Here is an 11,494-nt window from a genome sequence, read left to right on the forward strand (position 1 = left end):
CCGATTATGAAAACTATTCGTCGCAATGAAACTTGATGCATTTGCATGCTTAAGGACGCGACAACGTATACTTTTTATAAAACAGAAATATAATACTAGGCGACGAGAAGAGAGGGCCGTCTATGAAGTTTTCCATCTATCGAGATAATTCAGTCGAACGTGCCTTTTTGAAGCCTGCTTCAGAGTCGAGAAATCGTCCTACCGCGATTAACAAATTTAGTATTATAACAGGATACGATAGCGTTAACTATATACCTCAGGTTTCGACCCGTGTTTACGAGTCCATACAATAATTTGAAAACCGAACAACCGGAAGTATTTGCCAACGACTAATCGATTCGTCGCAACGTTCCCATCGCTCTCGTAGCGTTTACGTATTAATAGAAGAGAGAGAAGAAAAATGAAAAAACATTCCAACGAATAGAACCCAAACGAGTTAAAGGTTAAAGATGAAAGCGGATAAAACGAGTTTAATTAAACGTATTTTCGATATGTCCCGAAGCAACGATAACTCTTGCTAGATTAATCGAGAGACGTGCCCGCCCATCGAGCAACCGTGGCAATTCAACGAATAAATTAACGAGCAACGTGTATCGTTGCATATTGCGTTGGGTGTACGAAAAGGAGAATCGTTTTACGATAATGCAGCATGATATTTTTATACGGTAGTCTAATAATTCCGAGAAGCAACGAACATTATCATATCCGATCCAATTGTCGTTTGTTTCGAAGGAAACGTCGAGGAAATCGAAATGTTGTATCGAAGCGAATGAAGAAAATTTTGTATTGCTATTTTTTAATAAAAAAATATATATATACAATTATACATAAATATGTACAGGTCGGTAGATTCGTATCACTGTCGCACACAGTCGTTGAATTTACAAAGCGTGTTCGAGTATCGGTGACGGCGTCGCTTCGTACATTTTCATATTTCCAACGTAGAGCTGCGTGTCGCAGGCGGGACACTGAAATTCGTTCGTCGCCGTGAAGTGAGCCTTTAAACAATAATAACAAAAGATGTGCTCGCAACCCGCGTGCGCTGGCAAGATCGGAGAATCGTTACAGTAGCAGCATTTGGTCGTCGAATCCATGGTCGGAAACGACACCAGAACAGCTGGTCGACTTCTCCGCGGAAAAATCCTTTTTAGCGAGTATTTCAAATAATGAAAGTTGATTAACGGTAAACCGGTGGTGAATAATTCCATCAAACCGTGCCAAAGAAGTTCCCTGGTCATGTACGAGTATCCGATGTTTCTCGGTTTGTGGGTGGTCGTAGAATGACTCGAGATACCGAGCAAATATTCGACGACGCGAGGCTGCGTTCCGCGATGCAAGAAGATCAACAAATTGATAAATTCGAGCAGTTTCGCGACGTTCGCGACACGATCGAAGAACGTGTTTAGCGATTGACTCGAGGCGCCGGCCACGATTCTGTCACGCACGTAAGCTGGTCCGATGGTTAAAATCAAGTACAGAATGGACTTTGTACGATCGATACGCTCGTAATGCAAATTGAGCAGTTGTTGACCGAAGGTCGATTTTCCGCGACGTAGCGAGAAAAACCACACGAAAAACTTGAGAAGCGCGTCGATCTCTGGCTGCCACCGATCGATGTTGCCCACCGGTTGATATTCCGTGATTTTTTTCGTTTGGCTTCTCAGCACCTTATAGATTTCCTCGTCCAGTTGCACGGCGTCGATCTGGTTAACTCGCGATACGTAAGGTGACGCCGGCATTGCTGCACGTTTACTGAAAAAAACAATGCGTATCGTTCCGTGAAGCGGCGTTTGAGGTCGCGGGGTATAGAATGCAAGGTTATAATCGACGAGATAACTTACTTTCGTTCTGGCGCGATAGCGACTGTCACAGGAGTTTATTGGATTTCAAGTTCCATCCTACATGTCCTGTAATCTGCAATCATTTTTACTTTAATAGCGTATCGTGTCTAGTTCTCGTGTTGTAATACTTTTATATTCGCTTAATATGGTAGTATTAGTTGCGGAACGAGGATGTTATTATTAATAGTATCGCATTCTGCGCGTACCTGTGTTTGGAAGGTTAATTGCGTGAGACCGTCGGTTCGCGGTTCGCCGGAAGTTGAAGAACATCGATGTCACGATAGTAATCGAAGTCGATTCGTCGAATGATCGAACACGTCCGGTGTACGTTTGGTTGACCGTCGAGGCTAACGATAATGGTCAAGCACCGAACGAAAAAGCGAGGTTAGGAAAACAACAACGGTGGCGGTGGCGGCGGCGGCATCGACGAGGCGACGGTCCACGACTTGGCACGAGTTGGCACGACTCGACCGTCGGCTCGGCTCGGTTTCGAGGACGTCCTCTCTATGAAAGCAGAGGCATCGCGACACGCAACTTCGATTTCGAATATCGGGATTCCCGCAGTGAAGGAATCGCAGTCGCGGGGCGCGCGCGCGCGACTGCCCTCTGTTAGCGTTCCCTCGGAAATCACGTAGAAAAAGGAGCGGATTAGAGTCGCACAGGGCCGCAGAGAGAAGCGAACAAGAGGAAAAGAGTAGTTCGGTCGGTAGACGGGTGTCGGTCGTTGTCAGTCGTGGCCGGTGGGGATCGCGCAGTGTCGAATACGAGCGAGCGACCGAGCAGTTTTGAGGTTAGCTCGAGGGACAGCTGTCGGGAGCGAGCGCGACCGAACTCGAGAGTCTCGAGCCCGCGTCCTATCGCGTTTCGGGCTCCATGTTGCCGCTGGTGGAATGACGTCATCGAGTGTTGGTGCTTCGGCAGTGGGCTCCTTCCTCACCCGTTCTATCAAAGTTCTCCGATCATGTTTTCGTGATAAATTTTGAAGTTGTATTTGGTGCGGCAGACGGTGAACTCGGTGAAGTCGGCGATTCACGGTCGCCGATACGCGCTACCGTGCTCGGCTGCCACGCATCTACTACCAGAGGTGAGCACTCCAAATTATATAATGTGCCTGTCGTTTTTTTTACCGTGAAACGCGAACCCACGGTCTCTCGGACCATCGATCCGCCAACTGACAGGTTAACCTCCGATCCGTCCGTTCGCTTTCCGCCGTCTCTTATCGTTCACCGTCTCGCTGTCTCTCGTTCCTTCCGTTCGCGGAATAGTCGAACGGAGTCGCTGGCACTCGAGTTTGCTCCGATTCCTACCGTTTTTGCCCGCTTTCCCTCGTATCGCCGAGGAAAACCGATTAATTCGCCGCGTTATAACCTCTTATGGTGTCCCCGCATCGTGAGCACGCATTGCCTTAAACCGCACTACCAGTCGACCGCGTTGCACGCGTTATTTTCGTGTCGGCCACTTGTTCGCGACCACCGATCGCTTCTCTCGTCCATCCGTCACCCGGAGGACTCGTTTTATTTCGGACAGCGGACTCTAACCGGCAACGATTCACGTTACGGCGTGCCTCGTCAATCTTCGCCGGTCGCGATCGATATCGAAAGCCCTTCTATTTTACTCCTAGTGTCGTTAACCTTTCCATTCGTCGTCGTCGATCCGCGAAATCGGCTCGTAACCTTCCCGGTTGTCCGTGTTTTTTTTTTCGCCGTTCTTCCGTCCTCGTGGATAGTCGCGGGATTACCAATCTACGTATCTAAACGAATCACGCGTATCGCGTATGCGTTTCAAAATAAATACAGAATTTTCTTTCGTTCGGCGCGCGCCACGTTTTGTCAACGTTTCGTCCAGCTTCTCGAAAGATCCGATCTTTTTGCACGGTGCTTGTACATTGTCCGGATAACCTTGTTTCTCGAAGCTCGAAGGACACCGATTCCCAAACACCGTCCACCGTGTACGCGGTTTCGACGGAAACTGGGCGTGGCGTGCAAAAATTTCGTTGCGGCGTGTATTTTTACAAGCGTTTCCTTCTCTCCGGTTCGTTATTTCGGAGCAGAGAAGCATTCGCGTGGTTCGCGATCGCAGGGTTCTCCTCGGATACCGGTGCTCGAGGATAATGCTCGAACGTAGGGGGGAAATTTGCGCCAACGGATGCAGTGGCACGCTGTAAACTATACAGGGTGTTCTCGAGATGCTAGGTCAAATCGTGTGTACATACCCTGACAAACACGAGTACGAACAGACTTTGCGCGAAAGATAATTTCCAAACGGTTCCTGCAAAGGTCAGAGACTGAATTTACGATGTAAACTAGCGTATCGTAGTCAGCGGATGTTTAAAAAATATCCGCAACCAGAGTGGTGAAATTGTTTTGAAGAATATGTAATTTCATATTCGTATATATCACGCAGTACTAATAGAGAATGATCGATTACTTCCGACACGGAAGCGGAGGTCCGAAACCCCGCAAAGGCACAACTTGGAGCCAAGAACTTCCGAACGATACCTAAATTGTTCACTTTACGACACGTGCCTGGGGCAGTACAGCTGACGCAAAATTCCCCATACACTTTGAAACATAGAGGGTACTAGGGAAATCGTAGCAATACAAGTGTTATAATAGTTTAGACAATTATTTATTAGTTTGGGAGCATTTAGGATCATTTCACATGGTCCTTGCAGGATGACGAGTCACGTGGCACGATTTAATCGTACCGTTTCCATATCATCTCAAACCTATTGCTTGTCTCGTCGTATGGAGGCCCCTTAATGGATGTTTACGAAGCTCACGATGACCTCGTACTCTCTAATCGTTTACGATGCTTCTCGAGAAAAAGGAAGAATTTACCACTACACGCTCATCATCCCCTCGTACTCGTTTATCTAATAGTTTAGAAAAATGATCGTACATTCGTTCAACTTAAATCAGATCTGCTGCGAGCATATAGACCTAGCCCAGACTAAACCGTATATATAAAAAAGAAGATTTAATATCGAATTTTGATCGGGTGGACGTTGTCCCGGACTCTTCTTTCGGCGTATCGATTATTAAGGAATTTGTTTCGCCTTATTTGGTCGTTTCTGGGGAGCATGGATAGGAAACAAACGCGATGCGCGTATCGATTGCAATCCTCCGATATCTTGGTTCCTCGTTTGCCGCGCTCTTGGCTCCGACCTTAATTTATGGGCCGTACCGTGCGGTGCCGTTGACGCGGAAGACTCGTTCGTGCAAGCTTTTCACCGTTGTCGCTTTTCACCCGGCAGCGTTATTTATCGGCGCGCGTATATCCGTTCGCCGACACTGCTATCCGCGAAACTCGTCTCGCTACGGTATTACGATGCGATTTAGGGTTTCGATAACTCACCGACTCTTACTCCGTTTCCCGTTACGTGCCTTCTTTTCGCGATCGCGTACGCAAATTTCGCGACTACGTCCCGGTTTCACCGGCTCTGAGCTTTTCCGGGTACTACGCGTCGCGTTAGGGAGTTTCCCGTCCGGTTATTCGTCGGTAGCCTTTCATCGGGATGCAAACGGTCGCTCGTGGTGATCGGGGGGCCGGCCGACAGGCGATTAATTAATATTTCCCGTTTTGGTCGGCTGTCCGGTTTCGCGGATCGAACTCGATAGACGGTTTGCATTCTACGTATTATTCGCGAGACGATCGACGACTTTTTCACGGTTTAGAAACCACGCTATTCCTCCTCCTAAACGCCTCTTGCACTTTGGCGAATTTAATGTACAGTTGCAGTAACGACTGGATCGAATCTGCGTTCGGTAGGCTATTTTTGACATCATAGAAGCAAGCCATGGATCGTAAATTTACCGCGTTTCTTCGCCTATGACTCTATCTGCGGAGACGGAGGTCCTTGTCTCCTTGTACCCGAACGCGGTACCGTGTTCTCGTCTTTAATTTACGAGTCCACTCTATCTCCTCCATCGTGTAAATCGCTTCGCGACAAACAGAGACGCGTGGCCGTAAAACGATCGTCGTCCGTCGACTGTCTTATCGTTGAACGGCGTTAACGAGATAATAATGCGCGATTGATTTGCGATCGTTTACGCCGGACGATCGATTCTCGTTAGTAGATATTTATTATTATCGCGAGCAACCTGCGCGAAATTGTATCAATTTAAAAATAGTACAGGGATTAGTTCTTTGTTTAGACGATACGTGGCTTCATGGAAATTTCGGGTAGCGAGGCGTCGGCACAGAAACATTGTCGCGAGTAAAAGTTCGTTAAAGTACGCGAATTTAAGGAAACGCGCGCGCACTTTACCGAAAAGCTTGAAAAGTCGAGTGCCACTCGGCGTATGAAAAAAAAAAAAAAAGGAAAAACGTAGAAACGCTCGGGAGAACCGGACGATTAATTTGTTCGCTGGCGGTTCAGGTTTCGAGCGTATCGTTGCAACTTGTAATGCAGCTAAAGCCCTTTAAACAATTTCACGCGCTGTTGACTTCCCCGGCAGATACTTTTGCAACCGAGTTGCGATATCCAAGGTAGGAAGCGTAAACGATACTCCAAGTTTTTGTTTGACCGTAGCGTGCTGCCATCTCGCGTTTTCGTGTTCCTCCGTATCGTGACCCCGCGGAACGGGGTCACGTGTACACCTAGCCGCTTCCTGGCGCTTTATCGCGTACGTCGGTTATCAAAACGCGATTCCATCGGTCTCTGGGTAACGAGCGACGAAATCAGCGAAGCGTCGATCGTTGATTGGTCCGCGGAAGTTGTCGTTTCGTCGTAATCGATCGTAGATTGTTCGTTGGTTGATCGGTCACCGATCGATGAGCCACGAAACGGTGCTTTTCGCGGAAGCGCGCGTAAAATAACGCGGCATCGGGTTACGAGTTATCGAGAGAACGGTTAGTTCATTCTTGACCGAGAGACGAAACGGTCGGGAAAGTCAAGTTTCGCTCCGGCAGGGTAGGTGGTGGCGCGAGGCGTGGCGAAGTATTGATCGTCGTTGCGATTTCCCTTCCTTTTCCACCCCCGACGAACGTCATCCACCGTTCCGAGCCCTCTCGCTCTCTCGGTCGACCCACCTTCTTCACCCTTCGGGTTGCCCCTCCGCAACCCCTATCGCTGCTACTTTCACCTCCGTACCCACCTTTGCTATTGCCACCGGCATTCACCCTCCGGTCCGGCCACCGAATCTGCGCCTCTGCGCCTCTCCTTACCCCCCTATCTTCACCCCTCCTCTCCTTGGCGTCCACGCGGTCTTTTAACTTCTCGTTTCCCCTTCGTTCGTCCCATGCCTCGTCCTCTTCTCGAAATTCAAATTTAAGACCGCTTTTTCGCGCCCTCTCAGCTTCCCTTTCCACCCACCCACGGTTCCGATCCACCCCCTCCCAAAAAAAAATCACACTCGAGTTTTTCACCTCGTTGAAAATCCATAGAAGCAACACGGTGTTTTGAAAAATGTCTGCATCGTCGGGTAGTCGGGGAAAGTGAGTTTCAAACATGCGATTACGCGTCTTGTTTGCTTGTGTGGACCATAATGCTGTCGCAAGATATCTTGTCGCCTCAAAATATTATTAAAATGTTCCGTAAACGGTAAACGCCGTTCTAAGATGACCTAAATGTTCCCGATAGAATAGCCTCCGAATAGAATTTCCACTATCTACGGTCAGACCTTCGCTCGAAGCCTAGATTTCGTTGGAGGATTTATTGTTTCGTTCTAATTCTAAGTACGCGGAGCAAGAAGTGCGCATAACTCTCGACCACACATCGCACGTATCCTCGCGTTAACCACGGTATTACTCGCGCGTGTGCAAAGGATTTCCGCGTCTATAAATAACTGCATAAATTTGTTTAACGCCCAATACTGTTTCTCTTTGGCGGAACCGTCGCGTCTCCGTATCGGTCGATATCGCCACGCTGTACGTTGGCCTCCAAATTGTCAGCGTTTCCGCGTTTGTGCACGCATTCGCGATTCGGTATCACGTTCGTAAGAATTTTTTCCACCAGCCGAAACAACGCGTACGCTCGTTTTTACGACTCGAAAATCGATCTCCCTCTGCCGATTCGAAATCGAATACCCGCGTTCGTTGGTTTAGATTAAATTTTTGGTAGCTTCGACGCCTGAAATTTTAACGAGGCTTCGTAGGGGAAGTTCCAACAGTATCGAATGTTTCTGTAAAATTGTGCACGAGTTTCCGTAAAATTGTGCATCCGGCTGTTCGCTGCTTCGATAACGAGTTTTCTCGCAGACGTCTGGTTTAATTAGCCCGGGAGATTCTTTTGTGTCTTGCGGAGTCTCTGTCCGCGCTTCCTTTTTTCGATCGGTCTTCGTCCTCCGCCGGAAATTAAATACTTCCAGACGACCGCACTCGTTTGCGTCTTCCCGGCTGACGAAGGTAATCCCGAAGAAAGGTCGACGTTTACGCGCCTTAATAATACGACCTGTACAATAGGGACGCGTCAACGTAAAAAATGAGACAAAGTTTAAGTACTGCACGCAAACTGCTGATTCCATAACGGTGCCCGACAAATATGGCCGACTCGGAAGGTTTCGTAGCGACTAGTCACGGTGTAGGTCAACGCAATTTTTTTGGATACACCGCGTATACAGGATCGACAAATTTTCTATACGGTCGCGTTAACGTTTCCTCGATATTTCACCGTTAGAGAAACCGATGACTCACTCGACGCCAATTACGTGGCCGGCGGTTTCGAATATCTTAAAAGGAAGAGGAAAGCGCGAAGAGGGAAAACGACCGAAAATCGAAAACCGCGAGAGATCTTGGAGCTCGGCTAATTGACACCCGACTAGCCTATTACGTTTTTCCTACCAGTCTCGCCATTAAATTAAGTTTCGTCCCAGGGACGGAGATTTATGTGTGCTCGAAAGAAAGTAACGAAGAAAAGGGTCGACAGGACGGAGAATCCGACAGGAGAGATAATGTCCGCGGTATCAAACTCGATAATTTTTCACCCTGATTGCACGAGATCGAACCTCTACATTCGCGTGGGAGAATCTTCGAGGAAGTTCCACTCAGGGAATATCGTCGAAACATTGAGAACGCGTGCAGGGATGCGACGTGGCGCGAGCAGTTGTTTTCCTCTGGAAAGGAAATTTAATTTCCATCGTAGCTTCGGCTCTAAACGGTCTGTTTCCCGATGGCCACGCGTTCGCGTCTCTTTGGGAATCTTCATTGCGAGCAGTAGCACCGACCATTGCGCATTATTGCTTCCGGCGGAAGAGTCGAGTTCGGCCCGGCCAGAATGTCTAATTAAACTTTTCCCTCGCGCTCGGTAAACAGCGACCGCTTGCGCGAGTTCGGTCGTAGTAATTTGCACTTGGCCGAAATAGAATGCAAATAACGTTCGGTGCTTGTTAAATTATTGCAAGACACGGTTAAGCTTGTTTATCGATTCTTTAGCACGGTGCTCTAGCATTATTCTTGCTAACGATTCGTTCGAGGATCCTCCAATCTGTCTGCAATTATTTTCACTTTACAATCGAACAAGATTGCGGCACGAACGAGCTTCGACGAATGATCGATCGTTCGATGGTTAAGGAGGCACGTAATCTTTGAAGAAAGTTTTTTCACTCGCGAAAATCTGAAAGAAATCTGATTCGCGGCGCGAAGGTATACGCCGTCAAGTTTCGCGTATTAAATTTGCCAGTAGCTGGCACGATCCACACTTTGTCGCGTTACCGCTTCGAGATTCCGCCCACGATTCCCATAAAAATTTCACGCCCGCTACCTTGGAGAGATTTCGCGTTTCTTTCTATATATTCCACCTTCTAGTTTTTACGGAAGACCTCTTCCGGCCTCCAATCTTCACGGGACCACCTTCGCGCGCTTTACAAGGGACAAAAAAGTTGATCGAAAGTCTAGTTTTCGTATGGTGCTCGACTCTGGTTACGACGAACATCGTCCTCTCGTGGTTTGACAGGTTGCAAACGACGTCTCTCTTCGATGTTTTATTATTATTCATACGACAGAGCTGTTCAGCGAAATTTGTCGGTTTACGAGGCGAGTTCGCGTTGCTCGGTGCGACGTGTGATCGGAATTGCTAATACGCGAACCTCGTCCTATTGGAAATTCCCGGTGCGTGTTTGTATCGTGCGGGAAACTTGAACGATACGCCGCGTTGTCGAAGGTTCCCTGCGAGTTTTCCCCGGAAAAACGCGAAACTTTTACTTGCACGCGTGGGTCCGTCGATCGGTGCAAGCGTTCTCGTTAAAATTTCGTCGAACGAGGCCGGAAAAGAAAGTCGACGAACAGATTTCGGACGGCCAGTAACCGATACTCCGTCGCCGCGGAAGCAACGGCGATCCTTCTTCCTGATCTTTTGGTAATCGCGTCAATTTTATCACCATCGATCCTTTTTTTCCGCTTTAACGGGCCGGGTTTGCTCGGGTTCTCGGACAGGAAATTAACTGCTGCTTCCTTCCGCCTACTCTTTCGAACTTACGCTCTTCCTCCCTCCGACAGAGTGTCGTTTACCGAGCCGCGCGTTCGACGATTGTCCGAATCGCTGCTGCATCTGTCGCTCCTCGTTCCCGATTGGCTTTGTAAACAGTACCGGACACGGATTAAACTCGATCGATCCATAAAAGTCGGTAAAGCGGACGGGCGTCAGGGTTAAAAGTAAAGAGGAGCGAAATACCGGGTCTCGGCTCGTTCGTCTTCCGCTTTTATCACCAAAGAAGCCCTTGGAGATTTTCCAGCCTCCGTTTTCTGTCGCCCTGACTCGTCGACCCCTGACATTCTTCTCATTTATTCATTACGTATTGCCGAGAAACGCGAAACGTACCCGATAAAGATTGCACTCGACCGACTAAAGGACCCAGACGCTTCTCATCTTGGTCACTCGGTGAGACTACCGGTTCTGAAAAATAATCGGTCGAGATTAAGTCCCATCGAATAATAATTCAGCTCTTACCCAATTCGACCGTTTCGACGAAACATTCTTTTCGAAACGGGAAAAAGCCAATCGCGAAAAGTGCGCAGCCTATTTGCGGATTTTGCATGTCACGGTCCGTGGGTAGGGATTATTCATATTTAAATATCGCTATTTCCGTGGCTATCGGTCCGCTGCGCTTTTTCAGCAATCGCTAGCTCCCGGTTCCACGGGATTTTTGCCGCGGTTTCGTTGCTCACATTTTTCCGTGTCGCGCGGCACGGCCGCATGCAAATTCAGCCTCACGATCCTAATCGATTCTCGCTGTTTATACAGCGTTGTCTTCCGGCGATAGATGAACCGATCAAAAGGAAATTACCATACGTTAGGATGCACTGGGGGGTGTAAAGTTTATCGCGAATAGTGTTTAATATAATAACGACAGCGTTAATATTTCGCTGGAGCGCGCGAAGATCGAACCATCGGGGGAGCATCTGTTTTTCCAAACGAGGACGTAGGTTTTCGAAACAGGTCTCGAGTATAAATTCCCGTCTCGTCGAAACTGTTCCGCGGAATTGTCTTCTGGTACACTTTACTTTATCGGTCGATGCGTCGTTCGCGAGAGAGGAGACCGACTCTTTGGTATTTCTCGCCCCCGCCTCGTGCGTGTGCGAGCTTAAAGAAGAGCGGCAGTGTGTTGGGGCGCGCACTCGGGAGTAACAGAAGAGCCCTTGACGCGCACCAATCTAAATAATTATTGTGAACCGGATAGTTCGTACGAAAGGGTGCGTTCCTCGTCTCGAATCCG

At 48.4% G+C, this 11,494-nt stretch overlaps 1 protein-coding gene across 1 annotated transcript; it reads right to left on the reverse strand.

The window, feature by feature from the left end:
• Window positions 1-762: 762 nt before the first annotated feature.
• On the reverse strand, window positions 763-2,724 carry Pex2 (peroxisomal biogenesis factor 2). Its single transcript, XM_076770196.1, has 3 exons — window positions 2,048-2,724; window positions 1,842-1,914; window positions 763-1,752 (listed from the first exon to the last, which is right to left on the reverse strand). Exon 3 carries the CDS (start codon window positions 1,737-1,739, stop codon window positions 882-884), a length of 858 nt encoding a protein of 285 aa, XP_076626311.1. The 5' UTR covers window positions 1,740-1,752; window positions 1,842-1,914; window positions 2,048-2,724; the 3' UTR covers window positions 763-881.
• Between the last annotated feature and the right edge of the window lie 8,770 nt (window positions 2,725-11,494).

Source organism: Colletes latitarsis, chromosome 8 (genome assembly GCF_051014445.1).
Source record: "Colletes latitarsis isolate SP2378_abdomen chromosome 8, iyColLati1, whole genome shotgun sequence".
Lineage (NCBI taxonomy): Eukaryota > Metazoa > Arthropoda > Insecta > Hymenoptera > Colletidae > Colletes > Colletes latitarsis.

What these genes read in the sequence shown, in the direction of transcription:
- Pex2 (XM_076770196.1), bottom strand. Translation starts at nt 1,739, where the DNA reads ATGCCGGCGTCACCTTACGTATCGCGAGTTAACCAGATCGACGCCGTG.